This window comes from Typopeltis vanoorti, chromosome 6, assembly GCF_054136105.1.
Source record: "Typopeltis vanoorti isolate ZY-2024b chromosome 6, IOZ_Tvanoo_1.0, whole genome shotgun sequence".
Lineage (NCBI taxonomy): Eukaryota > Metazoa > Arthropoda > Arachnida > Uropygi > Thelyphonidae > Typopeltis > Typopeltis vanoorti.
The window spans coordinates 15821435-15842602 of NC_143554.1; the positions used below are offsets into that span (position 1 = coordinate 15821435).

A 21168-nucleotide genomic window follows, 5' to 3' on the forward strand; every position below is an offset into this window, starting at 1 on the left:
ATCAAAACCTTTCTTATAATCCATAAAACAGATGAATACTTCCTTCTGAAATTCTCTTGTTCTTTCCATAACCCATTTCATATTTGCTATTTGGTCTCTAGTTCCTCTACCTCTCCCCTAACGCCTTCCTATTCTTGTGGCATTTCTCTTTTCACATATGGCTTCGGCCTTTGTAGGATCACTTTCAGCAAAACTTTACTTGCATGTGAAATTAAAGTAATGGTTGTATAATTCTCACAATCTCTGACATTTGAATTTTTTTTTGGGGGGGGGGGTGATATTGGGATGAATACTGTTGTTTTCCAATCTCTAGGTTCAGTATATTTTCTTCCACACCCATTGATAGATTTCAGTCATTGTATTCACTTCTTCATCCCCAGCTGCTCTCAATAATTCTACTTAGACACTATCGGCTTCAGGAGCTTTTTCTTTTGGTAGCTGTTCCAGTGCTGATATGACTTCAGTTTTCATTAATATGGGTTCCTCTACAAATTTTATCCTTTCAAATTCTCCTTCAATATTATAATCTTTTTTTGTACAAACTTTACATATTCTTTCCATCTTTTTTTCATTGCTGCTGCTTCTTCCATCAGGTATTTACCGAAATTACTTTTTACAACTCCTGATCTAGGGATAAACTTCCCTGTAATCATTGTTAATAAAAGCTGGACATATTGAATCTTTCCTTATGTTATGAAAATACGAATAAAGGTTAGGTTAGTTTATAATGATTTCCAACTGATAAAGGTTAGGTTAGTTTATAATGATTTCCAACTGATAAAGGTTAGGTTAGTTTATAATGATTTCCAACCAATAAAGTTTAGATTAAGTTAGTTTATAATGATTTCTGATTTCATTGAGTGCAAAAGAAGTACTTTCCTTACTTTTTTTCATTATAAACTAACCTAACCTAAGCTGTTATAATTTCTATTGAGAATGGAAACCTATATATAAAACCTATAAACATGTTTTTATTACATTTACCAGACTCCTCTAGGAATTATTCACTTTAACCTGTTAAAGTGACTAATTCTCATAAATTATTCACTTTAACCGGCAATTATTAATAATAACTGGATTTATCACTTTAACCGTCACATATAATATATAATTATTATATATTGTGCACATATTTATATCACTTTTGTTTCATATTCATTTTTTCAGCATCTTGTTTCAAAGACTTCTGAAACTTCAGACTGGGTAGTAATTGAAGAATGCTTGAAATCTCTTCATTCTGCAGAAAACTCATCAAGTTGCACTACTTCAAATTATGATAAATGTGATATAGCAAGTAAGAACCTTGCGAGGAGTAAGCATGTTGAATTACAGGTATATTTCTATTTCACATTCCTTATGGTAAAAAAAAAAAAAAATCAGTAGTATTACTATCTCAGAGTAAATCTTTTAATGAAATACTAATTTCAATTGTTCAAAGGGGATGAGCAGGATATACATCAAATAGTGTCACACAACCTCATTCCATCCCAGATGGATCAAATATTCTATCTTATGAATTTTCAATGATAACTACACTGGCAGTTTTCTATATTTTATCATGCAATTACATACTCAGTTTTAAATGGTAGGACCATTAATTGATTAACTGCAATGAAGATGTGACCCTTGAGACTACTTGACCTAAAGTGTTTTTTTTTTCCCTTGATTTTTTTATGGTGCAAAGACATCAAGGGTCATACTGCATGTGGACACAAGTCATAGCAGTACATGTGGTAATTGGTTAGTAGGACAATCACAAACATCCATGCCCTTGATGGGATTCAAACCTGCAGCCTCTTGTCTGGAGAGTGGATACACTCTCCCACTGCCACTTGGCCAATGGAGTGGTTAGCATATCCATTAACCATTGACTTTCAGCAATTTAACTTTTACTTATATATTATTTATTTTTCTTGTTCACAAGACATGAATATGAATATCAGTTTGGAAATATGTATGAAAAAAAGTTATATCAATTTCAGAAATGTGGCATTATATCATTCCTGTTAATAAATTTATTTATTTTGGAAATATTTACATTCCTATATTTTTTAAATGACTGCAGCAAACCAGCTTGCAGCAGTGCAGTAGACAAAAGAATCTGAAAGAAGAGGGAGTCATTAGTGCCTGGGTGATAATGGAGAAAAAAAGTTGTTGAGAGTAGTGGCAGATTGTATACCTTGAAGGAAGAGGATCAAGCAATTTGGAGTGAAATTGAATGACAAAAGAAATAAAAGTGGATTTGCAAAAGAAAAGAGATTATGGAAGACATATAAAGGGTGAGGTGGAGGAAAATTACATAAGGAATATAAGGCACAGGCTAGGAAAGTAACTACTATTATAAGGAGAGAAAAATTAGAATATGAGAGGAGATTGGCACTGCAATCCAAGGAAAATCCCAAGAAGTTTTTTTACTATGTGGTGAGTAAGAGGGAAAATGACAGTGGATGAATTATCTTGCTGGATAGAGATGGAAATCAGGTAGATTACTTTATTAGATTGTTTCATCCTGGTACAGCAGGCTATATATTCTTTGAAGGATAATGACTGATGAAATGTTAGAAGTGAAGGAAGAAGATGTATTCCAAAAACTAATTACTCTAAATGTTTAATAAGGTGGAGGGGGATACTAGATGGAATTTCACCATGTGTTTTTATGGGAATGTGCTATGGAACTATTGTGCCATTCATTAGCTTGGCTGTTTAATGAACATCTTGTAATGGGACAGGTTCCTGAAGAGTGTAAGGAGGGTAAGATTGTAGAATTGCATAAGGATGGCCATAGAATGAATATATCAAACTGTAGGCCTGTTTGCATTTCATCTGTAATTGTTAAGATTTTGGGAGAAATTGATATGTGCTCGTATTCAGAATTGGGTAGATGAGGGCAATATTATTTATGCAGGCCAGCATTGATTTGTTAAAGAGTGCTCGTGTTTTAGTAATCTGGTAACCTTTTACAATAGACCAACAAGAGCAATGGATTAGGCATACGCTTTCATTTTTTTTTTTTAAAGGCACTTCACAGGGTGCCACATGACGTTGATTTTTAAGTTGCAACATATGAGTTTGGACAGCAGGTAGGTGGATTGGATTGGTGATTGGCTCTCTGGAAGATATCAGAGAGTTTTATATGGGGGAGCAGTATCAGGGAGTAGGAAGTTTACAAGTAGAGTTCCACAGGGTTCAGATCCTGGGACCATTACTGTTCAATCTTTATGTCAATAACATTATAACAGAACCACAGGGAGATGTTCAATTGTTTGGAGATGATGTGAGTCTTTCGAGGGTTATAATTAAGAGTGCTAGTGTTTTGGCTCTTCAAGAGGATTTGAATAGCCTGAAAAGGTGGGTAAACAAATGGGGATATCAGTTTAATCCAACTAAATGTAAGGTTTTAAAATTTGGAATCCACAGATGTGATTCTTATGCTAACTTGGAGAAGAAGTGATGGAAGCAAAGGATGTCAGGGTAATTGTGGATGGAGATTTGAAGTTCTGAGGACATATTGCTTAAGGGGGTGCTTAAGGGTCAAAGCTGTATAACTGAGAGGAGACCTCCACATAGCCTTTCAAGGAATGTGGAGAACCGACCAGGGCTTCTGACCTAATGTCCAATCCTCACCTTCTCGTGGTGCACCCTGTTGGGTATCTACTTTGATACTGAACGAACGAGGATGGGCTGGCAATTTGGGATTTAGCCGACCAAATTGTATTCTTATTGGTTAAACCAAAATAAAAAATGATGGTACAACATGACAAAATTTCATGCCGGCTGGGGCGTAGCCCGGTTAGACAAAGCCCCCGTTGTTTTCGTCTGGGAACCAGGGCGAACAGCAAAAAGCCAGCTACTGGAACAAATCTGAAAACAAACCCCAACTCAACATCACCAGAGTTAAAGTTCGGTACTATCAACGTAAGAAGCCTGAATGGCAAAGAAATGGAGCTAGCTGAGGAATTAGAGAAGTACCAGATCGACATAATAGGGGTGACTGAAACAAAAAAGACCAAAACTGGTGAGATCTTTCTGAGCAATAAATACAAAATGTTATATTCAGGCAATGACAATCAAGGAAAAGAAGGGGTAGCCATAGTATTCAACACAAAATACGAGGCTAATCTTCTTGAATGGCAGTCAGTCTCAAGTAGAGTAATGTGGGCAAATATGAGAATGGGGAACTGGACAATGAGACTTATTTGTGCCTATGGTCCCACAGAAGGTTCTACTAAGGTAGAAGTGGAGGAATTTTTTGAGGCTTTAGAAAACGCAACTGACACAATGAAAAAGGAAAAGTTGGTCCTTTTTGGGGATCTAAATAGCAGAGTAGGAAATGATTGTGAGACATACAAAAATATTTTGGGAAAATTTGGAGAAAAGAGCACAGCTAATAATAATGGCAAATATCTGTTGGATTTCTGCTCAGGACATGGACTGGTTATTACTAACACCATGTTCCAACATAAAAATGTGCACAAATTCACATGGAGAGAAGAGGCTAGGAATAAGAAAAGTCTCATTGACTATGTTATTGTTGATAGTGATGTTTTCTCCCTGGTGCAGGACACCAGAGTGTACAGAGGATTTGAAATTGGAAGTGATCACTATTTAGTCTTGAGCAGGATAAAATTGAATTTCATATTGAAAAGAATAACATGTAAGAAAGTTTTAAAGCGAATAAAAGTTGAGCAGCTCTCAGATGTGAGCTGTAGACTAAAATACAGAAAGATTATTGAAAAGAAAATGAAGAGTTTGAGAACAGGAATCAAACCTTGGAGATTCAGTGACAAACTCTGAAGAAAACATTGATTGATTCTGCCAGAGAGGCATGTGGTGAGGTTGTGTGCAAGGATAAAAAAATCAGAACTTCCAGGTGGACACAGGAGGTTAAAGAGGCAGCGAAGGAAAAGAAGAAAGCATATCAAAAGTTCCTGGCAAATAAGTCAGCTTTTACTCTTACAGAATACAGAGACAAATGTAAGAAAGCTAAACAGTGTGTAAAACTAGCTAAACAAAAGTCATGGGAGGACTTTAGCAAGAATATAGAAAATAAATATCAAGAAGGTGGAAATATATTCTGGAGGTTGTTGAAGAAGCTTAGGAATGGAGGAAAGAGTGCTGTAAAAGGAGTTGGAGATGATAAAGGTGACATGAAAACGGTAGAAAAATATATCCTTGAAGTATGGAGTAATTACTTTGAAAAATTGCTAAATGAAACAAGCAGTGATGACAGCACAGTGATAAAAAAACACTGACCAGGCATGCAGTCAGGAATACATATCCATACTTGAAGTAGAAAAAGCCATCAAAGGCTTGAAATGTGGAAAAGCAGCAGGAGTAGATGATATTCGACCAGAAATGCTGAAGCATGGTGGTATAAAAGTCTTACAGTGGCTGCACTGCATAGTTCAGAAAGCCTGGACAGAGGGACGAATTCCCGATGATTGGAGTAGAGCTCTCATAGTACCCATATATAAAAAGGGAAATAAAACTGAATGTGAGAATTACAGAGGTATTTCCCTACTGAGTGTTCCTGGCAAGATCTATGCAAGTATAACTTGAGAAACGGTTGAGAAGAATTGTGGAAGAAAAGCTTGGTGAAGAACAAGCTGGATTCAGGCCAAATAGAGGCTGTCAGGATCAGATCTTCACTTTACGACAAATAGTCGAGAAAGCATGGGAATATAACAAAGATCTGTATTTAAGTTTTGTCGATCTGGAAAAGGCATATGACAAGGTGCCAAGAGAGAAGCTATTCAATATGCTGCAGTTATATGGTGTCAATGGGGCATTATATCAAGCAATACTTAGTCTTTATTTGAGTTGTAAGTCAGCAGTTAGAATTGAAGGAAGTACAAGAAGATGGTTTAATGTTAAATCTGGTGTGAGACAAGGATGTACATTATCCCCTCTGTTATTCATTATCTGTATGGATCACATTATGAAGGAAAGTGGTATTAAACCTGATATCAAAATTGGAGATGTTAATGTCAGCTCTTTGCTTTATGCGGATGATGTTATACTTCTAAATAAATCCGCTACAAGTCTGCAAAATTCTCTGACTAAATTCAATTGCTGTTGTAATAGATATGGTATGAAGGTCAGCAATAAAAAGAAAAAGACAATGAAAATAGGCAGAATCATTGAAAATGTCAACTGTGTTGTGAATGGACAACCTGTGGAACAAGTAAAACATTTCAGCTACTTAGGCACGATTTTTACTGAAAATGGTAAATTAAATATAGAAATAGACAACAGAATCAGCAAAACTGGTATGGTGGGAAGTCAATTGAATAAATTCATATGGAATAAGAGAGAAATTAGTCGGAACACTAAATTAGCTGTATACAAGACAGTATTGAAACCAGTTTTAACTTATGGATCTGAGAGCTGGGTCAGAAGTAAAACGCTTGACCAAAGACTAGAGACCGCAGATATGAGAGTCCTGAGAAAGATTAGAGGCATGAACAGATGGCATCAATGGCAATATCATATTAAAAATGAGGATATTAGGAAAGAACTTGACATTGTCAGCATCCAGGAATGCGTTAGCAGAGCTAATCTCAGGTGGTATGGTCACTTAAATAGAATGGGAGAGGAAAGATTAGCAAAACAAGTGTTCTCTACCAGGTTGGCAGGAAAACGACCCAGAGGAAGACCAAGATATAGGTGGATTGATACGGTACAAAGTGCCTTAGACGATAGAAATATAAGATCTGATAATGTTGGAGTCCTGACAAGTAACAGACTGATTTGGAGGAAAATTGTAGATAGGAAGTTAGTAATGATGTAATTTTTTCATGTAGTACTGTCTTATCCTGTACAACCCTTGAGGGTACATGGCAGGAATGTGATGATGATGAGGACATATTGCAAAGTTTATGAAGACATCTCAGAGAATTGCTGCAATGTTAAGGAGGACATTCACCACAAGAGATAAAGGTGTGTTGCTTCCATTATATAAAGCTTTGATCAGACCACATCTGGATTTCTGTGCTTAGATCTGGTCACTGGCATTTGAAGGTGATGATGCTGCCTTGGAGAGGGTGCAGAGATGGATAACAAAATGAGGTCAGGCTGTACAATGTTGATTACGGAGATAGACTGAGGACATGTGGACTGCAGAACTTGGCGGATAAAAGACAAAGGGGAGTTTGATTGAGACATTTAAGCTATTGAGGGGTTATTATCATTTTAACACTGTACCGATTTTTCATATGGTAGGACAAGGAGAAGGTGCAAAGACAAGGGCTATCCTGGAAGTTGCAAAAGGGAGTGGTCAGTAAAAGGGTAAGAAATGTAATGTTTTTTTTTTTTTTTTTTTGCACGGAGAGTGGTAAGAGCATGGAATGCATTGCCTGAGAGAGTGGTGATCATGCAGGTAGTTTAAGGAGTGGTATGATGAACTTTATGTTGTCTTACCATGATGAGTCTTGTGACTACATGGAGGTCAGGAAAATAATACTACTAATAAAAAAAATTATTTTATAAAAATCCTTTCGATTTACTGAAAAGATTGCAAAATATCAGCTGGTGCATAATTCTTAACCGTCTTCTGTGTCTGATTGTGTCCGAAGGGAGACAGTGTAATGGCACAATGCAAGGGACACTGATGAGGTGACATAATTGATAATTTCTGTATGGGCAACATGTCTTAGAACCTATTTCCTTCCACTGTACATTCTTGCTGTTTTTCTTTTCATCTTTGCAATATTAACATGACAGTAAACCTAAATAAATACAGTGTCTATGCAATTAAAATAAGAAACACTTCCCTCAGAAAATTCCCCAAAAAAATTAAAAACTCAATTGTTACAAAAAAAATTAAATAAATAAAAGAAATCTTCTCCATTCACTTCACCAACCTAAAAACCACTCTAAATGAAGTGCACTGACACTTATAGATATCTAAACATGATCTCCTGTTTTCGACTGAAGCACAAAACAACTACCGTGACACCTACAGCTCATCTTAACTGTCAAAACTACTATCTTTATAATTCTTTTTGTCTTCTGGTGGTACAAGGGTGGTCTGAAAAGTTCTCGGCCTCGAAAATAGATGGCAACACTATCGGCATGATTTTTTTTTCTAAGTTGGTACATCTGTCATAAGCATCCATGTGAAATTGCAAGTAATTCTATCAAGTATTTTTTTTTTATACATCTGTCTGAAGCCAAGGTGTTGTCTGTATCCATTGAAATGGATAAAATTAAGTATCGTGAAGTTATAAAATTCTTTGTAAAAGAAGGTTTAAGATCAAAAGAAATTCATTCAAAGTTCATAAAAGTTTGTGGGCACTCTTCTTTCTCCTTTGTTTTCGACAATTAAAAAATGGGCTGCCGAGTTTAAACATGGTCATACCAGACTTGAAGATGATTCACGTGAAGGACATCCAAAAAGTGTAAAAACACCAGAAATCATTGATCAAGTGCACAATATGGTATTGGATGACCAGCGAGTCAAAGTGCGTGAAATTGCTGAAACTACAGGCATTTCAGAAGAACATGTAGGATATATTTTGCATGAAGAATTGCTAATGAAAAAGCTTTGCGCAAGATGGGTGCTGTGCTTGCTCACAGCAGATCAGAACTGCACTCGCATGAAAATTTCTGAACAGTGCTTGGAGCATTTTAACAAGAATAAAACTGATTTTGTGCATCAATTTATTGCTATGGATGAGACTTGAATTCACCATTATACACAAGAATCCAAACAGCAATCAAAACAGTAGACAGAAGCCGGTTGTTCAGTGCCAAAGAAGACAAAGTCGGTTCCATCAGCAGGAAAGATCATGGCATTGGTGTTTTGGGTTGCTAAAGGCATTTTGTTTATTAATTATCTTGAGGGTTAAACAATAATGGGGGGGATATTATTCTGATCTTTTAACCAGACTAGTCAAAATAATTCATGAGAAAAGACCCGGTTTGCAGAAGGAAAAAAATCACCTTTTATCAGGACAATGCACCTGCCCACAGTATGAAAATTAAAGAGTCTGCACTGTGAATTGTTGGTACATACACCCTATTCCCCAGATTTGGCTCTCTCTGTCCTCTATCTCTTCCCAAAAATAAAACTCTTCCTCGCTGCTCAGCATTTTTCTTTGAATCAAGAGGTTGATTGCAGCTGCAGAGGGGTATTTTGCAGATCTTACTGAGAACCACTAGGGTTGGGATAATGGCTCTAGAGCATTGCTGGAATAAATGTATTAGTCTTAAGGAAGATTATGTTGAAAAATAAAAATAATTTTGAAATTATAAATTCGTTTTTTCATTATTAGGCCGAGAACTTTTTCAGACCACCCTTGTACATATACTTTTGTGTGATCTGATATTCCTAGCCAGAGGATGCCTAATTTTGCATCTCACCTGGTTTGCAACTTAAAATTATCTTGCCTCATTATGTATCATTCACCTTTTGTTTTCTATCACTTCCTCCATTTCTGAAATTGTTCTGACCTCTTTGACTCATTATCCATGGAGCTTGATTTCCTACAGTCCAACATCCTTAAGAGTGAAGTAGTCTTCTGTAATGAGTTTGATGTCCATATTTCTAGCTGGCTCTTTTTTTCCATTTTTACTGACCAACCTGGAAGGGAAGCTGAGGTACGTACTATTATCAGTGACCTAAAGCACATTGTTCATCTTCCAACCATAATTCTTGACAATCCTCTACTATTATCAGTGACCTAAAGCACATTGTTCATCTTCCAACCATAATTCTTGACAATCCTCTCGACTCACTCAACACTCTGGATCTTTTCGTAAATAGTTCTCTTTTTAATTACATTATTGGGGTGACTACTCCTCTTGTAATTCAAATCACAATTTAATCCAAATTTCATGTCTAATCGAATGGCCTTCCCCTCAGCCATTCACTATATTATATACTTTGACTCTGAAACAGTGCCAAGTAGAAAGATGTCAGAGGCATTTATTCCTGCCTTCCATGGTCAGAATTCAGATCCACATACCTGTTGTGATTTGGTTACTGAAATTATTCAAGTTGCAATGACTGACTTCATTCCTCACTTTGTTTTCAAATTCTCACCCAGTATTCAAGCCACAGTTTACCAAAAATGTGTGCAGAGTGGGACAGAACTATCATTAACATGACTGAATCTGACTTTGAACGGACCAAATGTACAAAATCGACATCTGTGCTAATAGCAGTTGTGCCTTCAAGCCCTTTGCACTTTTACCCCCCCCCCTTCCTCATATATAAATGACTTGCTCTCAATTACTTCAAACACTATTCACAGTTTTTCTGATGATAGCACTCTCCACACATTGCCATAACACTAGCAATGATTTCAAAACAATTTAGTCTGATTTTTTTTTTCTCACAAACAAAACCTTTGTTTTTTCCCACTTATCTTTCATCATGCTAAAATTCACATTCAAGACCAGATCTCTTCTTTCAGACTGACTTATTCTTGACTAACACACAACATGTTTTGTCGGGAAGCCGACTTCTTCAGGCGTGAGAACATTAAAAGCAAACATAAAAAACTCCATAAAGAAACATTGTATCACTACAAAACCAGCTATGAACTACAGTTAAGTTTGAACTGAAGCTACAGTCCAGGCTAAAGTTATATTGTTAGGCATCTGCAAGCGTGTGACTTCACGAGTGCGCCAGTATCTGATAGTAGAGCTAAATGAGTCCCGGTAAATTATAACTAAGTTTACTGTTTATGTGATAAGAGTCCAGGACAATTGCATAGGCTTTCTACCTCATCATGGCATATATGAAGGTTTGATGTTGTGGTTCAGTTTATCTCATTTTGGCGGCCTTCACTATTTGTATTCACTGAGAACAGGACATGGCTTGAGAGGGCGCTTGCTCTGGTTCTGTTGTAAGCACGTCCCTTTGATGTTCCTCGAGATGTAGGAGGATGGACTTCTCAGTTTTTGGCCATAATATGGCTTCCCACAGTCACATGTGATTTTATACACCCTGGAAACTGAAGATGGTTGTGAGCCTGTTTTGATTTTCTTAGAATTGATCTGAGTTTAGGAAGAGTGGAGAAGCACGTTTTTATGTTAAATTTTTTCAAAATTCTTCTTAGTTTCTGGTAGAGCACGCTGATGTGTGGTAAAGAGATATAATGATATAACCTTTGGGGTTGTCCTGTATTTCTGCGTTGTTTTGAGGATGGCGATATAGTTGTTTATTAATAGTTTTTGAAGAGTAGCCATTATTTGTGAAGGTTCTTTTTAGATGTTGTAGTTCATTTTTTAGCTCCTCCTCATCTGACAATACAGACCTGGCGTGATGCGCTAGAGTGGAGATGATTCCCAACTTCTGTGCTGGATAGTGGTGTGAGAATGCATGCAGATATCTATCCGTGTGCGTTGATTTTCTGAAGATCGAGATTTTTATGGAGTCAGACATCTTAGTAAGTTTGACGTCTAAAAAAGGCAGAGATCCATTTTCTTCAATTTCTGTGGTCAACTTGATGTCTGGGTGGAAGTTGTTTAAGTGATTTAAAAAAATGTGAAGATTATCTATACCGTATTCCCAAATAAGGAATATGTCGTCAATGTATCGGAGCCATATTTTAGGTTTAAGTGTAGCAGAGGAGATTGCCTTTTCTTCAAAATCCTCAAAAAAAATGTTGACTAGTATTGGAGACAGGGGGCTGCCCATTGCCAATCCCTTATTTTGTTTATAAATTTTTCCTTCAAACTCAAAGTAGCCTAAATTAACACAATGTGATAGCAGAGTAAACATCTTTTTTCAGATCTTGTTACTTAAAATATTAAGAACCTCTTGAGTTGGAATATTTGTGAAGAGTGCTACCGCGTCAAAGCTCACCATGATAGCTGAATTCTTGAGCTTTATATTTTTAATTTTAGAGACGAAGTCTTTTGAATTTTTGATGTAAGAAGGAGATTTTCCTGCAAAACCTTTTTAAGGATGATGCTAGATATTTTGATAACCTATATGTAGGTGAGTCAATACTATCAACGATTGACCTTAATGTAAAATTTTCCTTGTGTATCTTCAGGAGGCTGTATAATCTGGAGATGAGCAGATGTAAAGAATGAAGAGAAAGGCTTATGTTTCGTGGAAGTTCCTTGGTCTTTTTTAGAAGGTTGTTGGTTCTGTTATGTATCTCTCTCTCGTTGGATCTCTCTCTATCTCCGAGTATGTATCTGACTCTAATAATGTTAAGATTTTTTACAGCAATCTGTTTTATTTAGGACTACAGTTGCATTACCCTTGTCAGCTTGGAGGATGATGATATTCTTGTTCTTCTTAAGATTTTTAATGGCTAGTCTTTCACCAGGGGAGATGGAGGTTTTGCATTGTTGATCACAAATATTGCCTCCATGCAAATTAAACTTGCCTCTGTGGTAGGAATTAGTGAAGCAGCTTTCTCTATCTTAATTAGAAACAATTCTCTGGGAATTGTTTTAGGCGAAAGGACAAAAGTGAGACCTTTCGAGAGAATTTGTTTTTTGTCATGAGTAAGAATGTACGATGATTGGTTTATCATTAATTTTTTTAGTCTTTCATGATAATTGTTAGGGTGGGATGTTCTTGTGTTGATTTGAGCAAATTAAACTTTCTAATTAGCTTATATTGTCCTGGACTCTTATCACATAAACAGTAATGTTAGTTATAATTTACTGGACTCATTTAGCTCTGCTATCAGATAATGGTGCACCCGTGAAGTCACACACTTGCAGATGCCTAACAATAAACTTTAACCCAGACTGTAGCTTCAATTCAAACTTAACTGTAGTTCATAGCCGGTTTTGAGTGATACAATGTTTCTTTATGGTGTTTTTGCATTACTTTGATCCTTGCTTCAGCAGGAGAGGTGATCCTGGATGACTTGGTCAAGATCATCCAGCTAGTGAGTTTGCCTGCATAAGTCAGTGATATTGCAGTAAGTCTCCTACCACATGGTCCAGCGCTGGGACCCCAAAGCTTGCTGTATAGAAGCATCCATGTACAGTTAGGTTGTGGTCTCTGACACCAAACCACAAAATCTCTTTCAGAATGAATTGAATCCTTCATCCTGAAATTTTCCAAGGATTTGATAACAGATTTAAGAAGGAAAAGACATCTGACGTACGTATAAAAATACCTGCATTTCTCATCATCCTTACTGTTAACAGGTGAAAGGCTAATAGGAAATATATGATCCTTCTTTATTCAGAAGAGTTTAGAAGGACTTGCAGTAGTATTAAAAAAAAAAAAAACATGTTCCAATGATATTCTTTTTGAATTGTCATGTTTAAATAAGGGAGTTGCAGAATCATTAAGAATTTTGCTGATCGTCTTGGGTTCATAACCATTAAGTGCAAGGTTCTGTTACAGATAGTAAATTCTTTATTCCTTGTATTGATATGATTGATATGTCCTATTTTGTTAAGTTTTAATTATGCATATCTTTTGTAATCAATGGTGGTGTGAAGTGCCATTTAAAAATCTTCCAGTTGTGTTAGGTTTTCTGTATACGGAAAATGATAACCTTTTTTTCCCTCTTCATTTACTTCAATAAGGATATCAAGGAACAGTAATTTTTTGTGCTGTTCTAGTTCAAGCGTGAATTTTATATGGGGATGTAAGTTGTCCTGATAATCTTTGAAAGTAATTAACTCATCCATTGTTCCTGACCAAATAGCAAAAATATCATCGATGTAACTTAACCAAATTTTTGGTTTCTTTAGAAAGTTTTTTAATGCGTTAGTTTTGAAATTTTCCATAAACAGGTTGGCTAAGACTGGAGAAAGATGGGAACCCATGGCAAGTCCTTTTTTTTGTTGTTCCCAATATTTGTCTTGAAATATGAAAAAAGTGCTTTCCATAGTGTTTGAATAGTAGTCCTTTTTTGAACTATTTAGACACTGGGTCTGGACTTCTGTATCTGGCTCCCTACAGTGTCTGGTGGGAAAAGGTTTACAAGTAGATGCACCGTATCATTTCTGGTTACATTGGTAAAGATTAGATACTGACTGTATCTAATCTTGCTAAGATGTCTGAAGGCTCTGTATTTATATCCTTTAACTTTTCAATAAAATGCAAACTATTTGTTATAGGTGATTCTGTTTTATCTACGTGTGGTGATATCATGTTTGACAGATATTTTGCTATAAATTAGAGATGCCAAGAAATGATATTCTTGGTTTAATCCTTGGTATAATGCATAATATCATACATGTCTGTAAGGATATGAGCTTTGCATTATAGGATACTAAGGCAAGTGATGTGAAGTCAGCCTCTATATACAAGTAGCCCATTCGTGAAGTTATTTCATGCACAAACTTTGTTTGCTTACATTTGGATAAAGGATTAAATCAGAGCCTCCGTAGCTCGGTTGGTATAGACCAGTGATGGCGAACCTATGAAACGCGTGTCAGCACTGACACACTTGAAGGTTTCAGGTGACACACCTTGGATGTTGAAAAATATTGGTATTCTGATGAAAAAACTGCAATTAAGATCGCTCTCAGTTAAGGCGAAGGTAGGTTTGTTCATTGAAAGAACTTTCTACCAGTACTCAGCAACAGAAAAGTCATTAAATGTAATGTAAGTTTCTAATTTCAGTTTATTAAATTAATTGTATAATATGAATTCATAGATTTTATATCAATGTCCTATTAAATAAATAGCCTAATATGATATGTATAAGTCACCATCTATGATTATGTAGTTACATTTATAATGCATATATGCAAGTGGCACATCAACAACATCAATATTTAAAAAAAAGAAAAGTTTGACACACCTGGGTAAAAAGGTTTGCCATCACTGGTATAGACTTTGGTCAGAAAGATCTGGGTTCAATTCCTGTCCATGACATGAGGAACCTTTATCTAGTCTCTTTCAACTGAAGATGAGTTATCCAGCCTCATACAGAGGTAGTGGGTTTTTTCATCTGGAAACCCAGGTTTTTCTTCCCTCAGAACAGGCAAACCAGCCCCCATGAACACGCATGGATCTACAATTATAAAATACATACTTAATCCCTCATTGGGAGGGCTTAATCTGTCCTAAAGGATGAGAGAGGAAAGTTGGGAACCAATACAAAATAAATAAAGGATTAAACCAGTGGTTCCCCAAACTGTGTGCTGTGGCATCCTGGGGCACTATGAAATATTCCAATATTTTCACTGAAATAACTGAAATACTGCACCTGCTCACTGCAACTGTTAGGTAGGCCTATGTTCTAGCTTTGGGTGCCATGGGAAAATCCTGATACACTAAGGGTGCAATGAACCGAAAAAATTTGGGAACCACTGGATCATTAATTTATAGAATAACCAAGCAAAAAAACTTTCAACATCTATCTATAATACAGAGTATTTTAGAATAAGGTGTGACACCTTTTGATTACTTGTATATGGAAATATAACTTATGCATTACTTGAACCTTGTTATCGCTTCTGGGTCTGGCTCCCACTGATGAGACCTCAATAAAACTTTGAAACCTTAGAAGATTGGAAAATAGGACCAATTTCCTTTTCTTCTAAAGCCATGGCACTCAAAATCATAATCTTTCCTGCTTAGTTGTACATAATAAATATTACAGACATCACAGAAGCTGAAGAAAAACAGTTATATAGTAAGCCTGTCAAATTTTTTTGGTCCAGCTGATACCAAGAAGTTAAAAAGGAATTTCTTCAACTCTCAAAGAAACCACGAGGATTTGGGCTTCCAGCCTTAAAATTCTCCTATTTAAGCAATACAGCTTCAAAAATCCATAAAATATTGCAGACCAACCACACATGCAGGTTTTCATCTTCCCCTGTTTGGGGTAAATGATTATAAAGCTCCAAAAGTTCAGATTGTTCCTGAATACTATAACACTCTGTGCTTAACTCTAATACTGCTACAACACTCTGGCACTGACCTTCTTCTTTTGTCTATGATCTCTTGTGCTTTTAAGTGTCGAGATGACATTCTTTTTATTAAAAAAAAAAAGTAAAATTTGGCATAAAGAAACCTTTAATCTGTTAATGGGATACCATTAACTGATCAACTTCGCCAGAAAAAAATAGCCCCCCCCCTTTGGCTTTTCAAACCTTTAATCTCTTTTGCCGCAAACTCCCACAGCTAGATACTAACAACAACAACACTTTTGTTTCTTAAGTTATTGAAGTTCCAAGGATACCCTAACTGGAGGGATCTTGCTTGGAGAATTGCATATGGTTGCCTTCCAGTCATTACCATCAAATAGTGGTACTTTAAGATCGGAGATCCAATCTGTGACATCTGTTACTCATTGGAAACAGTAGAACATGCATTCTACAGCTGCCCTCTTGCCCTGTGTATTTGGAACAGATACGTAGAGCAAAAGGGCATTCCATTACTTACATTATTTTTTTCAGTTCCCACCTTGTCAGCAATGGGAAGAAAATTTTAATTTTTATAATTAATGAATTAAAATACCATTTATGGAAGTTTAGAAAGAAATATGGATTTGAAAACCAGCAACATGACATCCAAATGCTTTATAATATTATATTGCGGAAATTTTATTGTTCAGTCAGACGATTTTTGTATTTAGAAAGAAGCATTCTAGGAGATATAAAATTTTTGACTAAATGGTGTAGACTACCCACATTATTCACCAGGGGCAGATAAAATTCTGTCTATTGTTGCTATGAGAGGTTTTTAAATAGTTCCATCCTCTTAATTCAATGTGGTCTCATAGTCATTTGCAGGGATGACTGGAGAGCAATCCCAGGCAGCGAAGGCCAACTCGAGGCAGTTAACTCAAATAAGGATAACCACCTGGGCATCAGTCATCTTTGTGCTTAGTTTCAATTGGTCTTTTGGTTGTTCATCTATATGAGATAGGTGAAAAAGGAAAGCAGATAGCCTTTGGCTATATAATGATATAAAAGAGCTGAAGCCTTTTTTCTATCTCTCATACAATGTCTTTTCTTTCTCCTAATACTATCAGGCTCTCTGGCATCCCTGTACTAAGTACTCCAGGCCTATGAAAAGCTCCACTTTTCTTTTTCATCTGAATAAAAGCCAAAACCGGTCTGGAGTAGTGACCCTTCCCATAATGCATAACATTATACATGTCAGTAAGGATATGTGCTTTGCATTATGGGATACTGATACTAAGGCAAATGTTGTGAAGTCATTAGCCTATATGTACAAATAGCCCAGTCATGAAGTTATTTCATGTGCAAAATTTGTTTGATTACATATAATGAATTTAGTTTAATCCTTTATCCAAGTGTGCCTGAAGTATCTTCAGGACTGAGGTAACTTGTGGTAAAGGTGGACCAAGCTCTCATCACTACTTGTCTTAGTATCCCTCATAATGCAAAGCACATCTCCTTGCAGACATGTATAATGCTATGCATTAAGGAAAAGCCACTACCCAGACTGGTTTCGATCTTCATTGAGGTCTTGTCAGCGGGAGCCAGACCCAGAGGTGGTGATACTATGGTGGAAGCAATGGAGAAGTCATAATTACCTATACAAGTTGCCAAAAGGTGTCTCACCTTATTATTAAATTACTCTGGATTTAGAGAAAGATGTTGGAAGTTTATTTTTCACTTGGTTAGACTATAATAAATTTAGTTTAATCCTTTATCCAAGTGTTAGCAAACAAAGTTTGCACCTGAAGTATCTTCAGGAGTGAGGCAACTCGTGGTAAAGGTGGACCAAGATCTCATCACTACTTGTCTTAGTATCTCCCATAATGCAAAGCACATTTCCTTGCGGACATGTATAATGCTATACATTAGGGGAAGGGCCACTACCCAGACCGCTTTTGACCTTTACTGAGGTCTCGTCATTGGGACCAGATCCATAGGTGGTGATACTAAGGTGCAAGTCATATTTATCTATACTTAATGCATAGCATTATACATGTCTGCAAGGAGATGTGCTTTGCATTATGGGAGATATTAAGACAAGTAATGATGAGAGCTTGGTCCACCTTTACCATGAGTTGCCTCAGTCCTGAAGATACTTCAGGACAAATTTTGTTTGCTTACACTTGGATAAAGGATTAAACCAAGATTATAATTTCTTCGCATCTTTAATGTATAGCATAACCAAGTGAAGAAACTTTCAACAGATATTCTGCAGGTTTAAGGTTGGGGAATCTATCCCATCTACAATTGGCTGTAATGGAATATCCTTTTTGTGTATTTTTGTTATGCCATAAATTCTTGAGATTAATGGATGTTTTATGATAAAGATTTCTTTAATTCTTCCAGCCAATTAGGTAACTTTGATCAAGTCATTGGTTTTATTATATGCTCACCATGTAAGATCCCTGTCTAAGTATAAATATATATTGGTATCTTCTAATAGGCTGCTGATTTTTCTTTGTGTATTCATCTGAATTCATAACCACTATAGCATTTCCTTTCTCTGCCTTAACTATTACTATGTTTTTATGTCAGCTTAAAGAATTAAATGACAACCATGTTAATAGCCAACTCCTAATTTGGTATGTTTCTATATAGTAATTCAGATTTTAGCAATAAGGCTGCAGTTTGTATGTGAATAAAATCTGTAGAATCTCTAAGAAGATGGTGAATTTCCTTTTCAGTATACACCTTACAGGTGTATACACCTTTCAATACACCTTGCAGGTGTAGCATGGAATGAGGAGTTAGCTGGAAAAGAGATCAATGAAGCTTGGGGGATTTTCAAAAACTGTTTAGTAGATGCAATGTCTAAATGTATTCCAAGGGTGAGAAGGTTAACTAAGGTAGGTGTGAAATGGACAAATAAAGAGATTAAGCATGTGATACAGAGAAAAAGGGCATTATGGAGGTAGCATAAGAGAAGTGGAAATACCCAATTCCATGAGGACTACAAAGACCAGGCAAGGCAGGCCACTTGGTTGGCTAGGGTAGCTAAAGAGAGGTATGAACAGCAGTTAGCTAATGAAGCCAAAAAGAATCCTAAGGAATTCTTTCGATATGGAGTCAGCAAAAGAAACAATGATTATGGAAGGATGACATTCATTGGAGAAAATGGCATAAACACAGCTGTTGCAGAAGGTGTGGTGGAGATACTTAATGAGCAGTTTATAAAGGTCTTTCAATCTTGTGAATGTGACTTCATGGAGAGATTGAGAACAGTTGATGATAGGGTAAGTAAGCAAGCAAGAGGTGTATGGGGAAGTTGACCAAACTAGATGTAAATAAGGCTGTAGGACTTGATAATATATCACCATGCATTCTGAAGTAATGTGCCAGCGAGTTGAAGCCGGCCTTGACTTATTTTTTTAATACGAGTCTTGTACTTGGTCAAGTTCCTTAGTGGAAGGAGGGTAAGATTGTGCCACTTCATAAAGGAGGTGATAGAACTCAAGCATCAAGCTATAGGTGTTGTAGTTAAGTTGTTGGAGAAGCTTGTTAAAACTAGGATCCAGAATTGGGTTGGCAGCAATGGTATTATCTTTCATGGACAGCATAGATTTACTGAAGGGAGGACATGTTTTATCTACTTATTACAATGAGGTGACTGCTTCCATGGACAGAGGAGAAGGATACACAGTAATATACTTAGATTTTGCAAAGGCTTTTAATAGATTACCACATGATAAGTTGATAGTCAAACTCGAGCAGATGGGGTTGGATATTAGATTGGTGCATTGGATTGGAGACTAGCTATCTGATAGGTATCAACAAGTTGTGTATGGGGTAGCAATGTCCAGGAAAAGGAAAGTTACTAGTGGTGTGTCTCAGGGGTCTGTTTTAGGGACATTGCTATTTAACTTGTATATTAATGATATTGATGAAGATTTGGATGGAGATATTCAGTTGTTGGAGATATTTAGAATACCTAAACAAATTCTAAATTACCACCCAAAAGGTACTCGATCCAGAGGAAGACCCTTAAAAAGATGGAATTGAGTCCGGAACAGGCCACTTAACCTATAAGCCTGGAAAGGAAGAAGAAGATATTCAGTTGTTTGCAGATGATGCAAAGTTGGGACGAACCATGAAGGTAGAGAAGATGTTGTGGCCTTACAAGACTTGAATAAATTGAGTGATTGGGAATGGGAATTGAGTTCAATGTTGCAAAATGTGAGGTTTTAAAATTTGGAAAACAAAAATAAGATGCAGAATTTATGCTTGGTGACGATATATTGTTCAAGGTGGAGGAAATAAGAGATCTGGGGGGTGGTAGTGGATAAGGATTTAAAATTTAAGGGACACATAGCCAAAATTGTGAAGACAACATAAAGGCCTCTGGGAATGATGTGAAGGACACTGACTTGTAGAAGTAGGGAGATTCTTGTTCAATTGTATAGGGCTCTGATTAGGTCATACATGGACTATTGTGCCCAGATTTGGTCACCTGGTTTTCAGAAGGATGAAGAGATGTTGGAAATGGGACAGAGGTGACTAACTAAGGTAGTTTCTAATCTCTGTAATGTTGAGTATGACGAATGATTGCGATGATGCAACTTGCAGAGTCTAGTGGACAGGAGGAAGAGGGGAGATATGATAGAGCCCTACAAGTTATTAAGGGGTTGTTATAGGATCAATGTTGGAGAGGTTCTACAGAAAATAGTGGGAGATCAGGGGAGAACAGAGGTCATCCTCTGGAAGCTGTATAAGGAGGATGTGAGTAGGGGAGTGAAAAGCAGGATTTTTCATGCAGAGTTGTGAATGATTGGAATGCCTTGCCTAAGAGTGTAGTGTCTGCAGAGAATTTGAGTGTGTTTAAAGCATGGTATGATGAGCTATGTGTTTGATAAAAGGACCTCCTAGAGGAGTCTTTGACTCCATGGGGTCTTGAGTAATAATAATAATAATATGCACTATGATGTCTAGTTTAGGAATGTTCTGTGGAGATCCACCAGTTAGTGAGAGTGACCATGAGGTGATTACCTGGGTGGTTGCCAGCAGTGTGAGGACTTCTGTGAGAAAAGGGTATATGTAGAACTACAAGGGGGGGGGGGTGATTATGAAGAGCTCACGAGACAGCTTGTGGGTATAGTGTGGAATGAGGAGTTAGCTGGAAAAGAGATCGATGCAGTTTGGGAGATTTTCAAAAACTGTTTAGTAGATGCCATGTCTAAATGTATTCCAAGGGTGAGAAGGTTAAATAAGGTGGGTGTGAGATGAATGAATAAAGAGATTAAGCATGCGATACAAAGAAAAAGGGCATTGTGGAGGCAGCATAAGAGAAGTGGAAATAACCAATTGCATGAGGACTAC

At 36.7% G+C, this 21168-nt stretch overlaps 1 protein-coding gene across 1 annotated transcript in view; it reads left to right on the forward strand.

Moving 5' to 3' along the window:
* The window catches only part of Vps13D (vacuolar protein sorting 13D), a 1260195-nt gene that overhangs the window by 1050298 nt on the left and 188729 nt on the right, over positions 1 to 21168 (forward strand). Inside the window, exon 68 of the mRNA XM_090393926.1 lies at positions 1168 to 1332. Within this exon, the coding sequence (XP_090250052.1) occupies positions 1168 to 1332 (165 nt within the window). The remainder of the gene's footprint in view (positions 1 to 1167; positions 1333 to 21168) is intronic.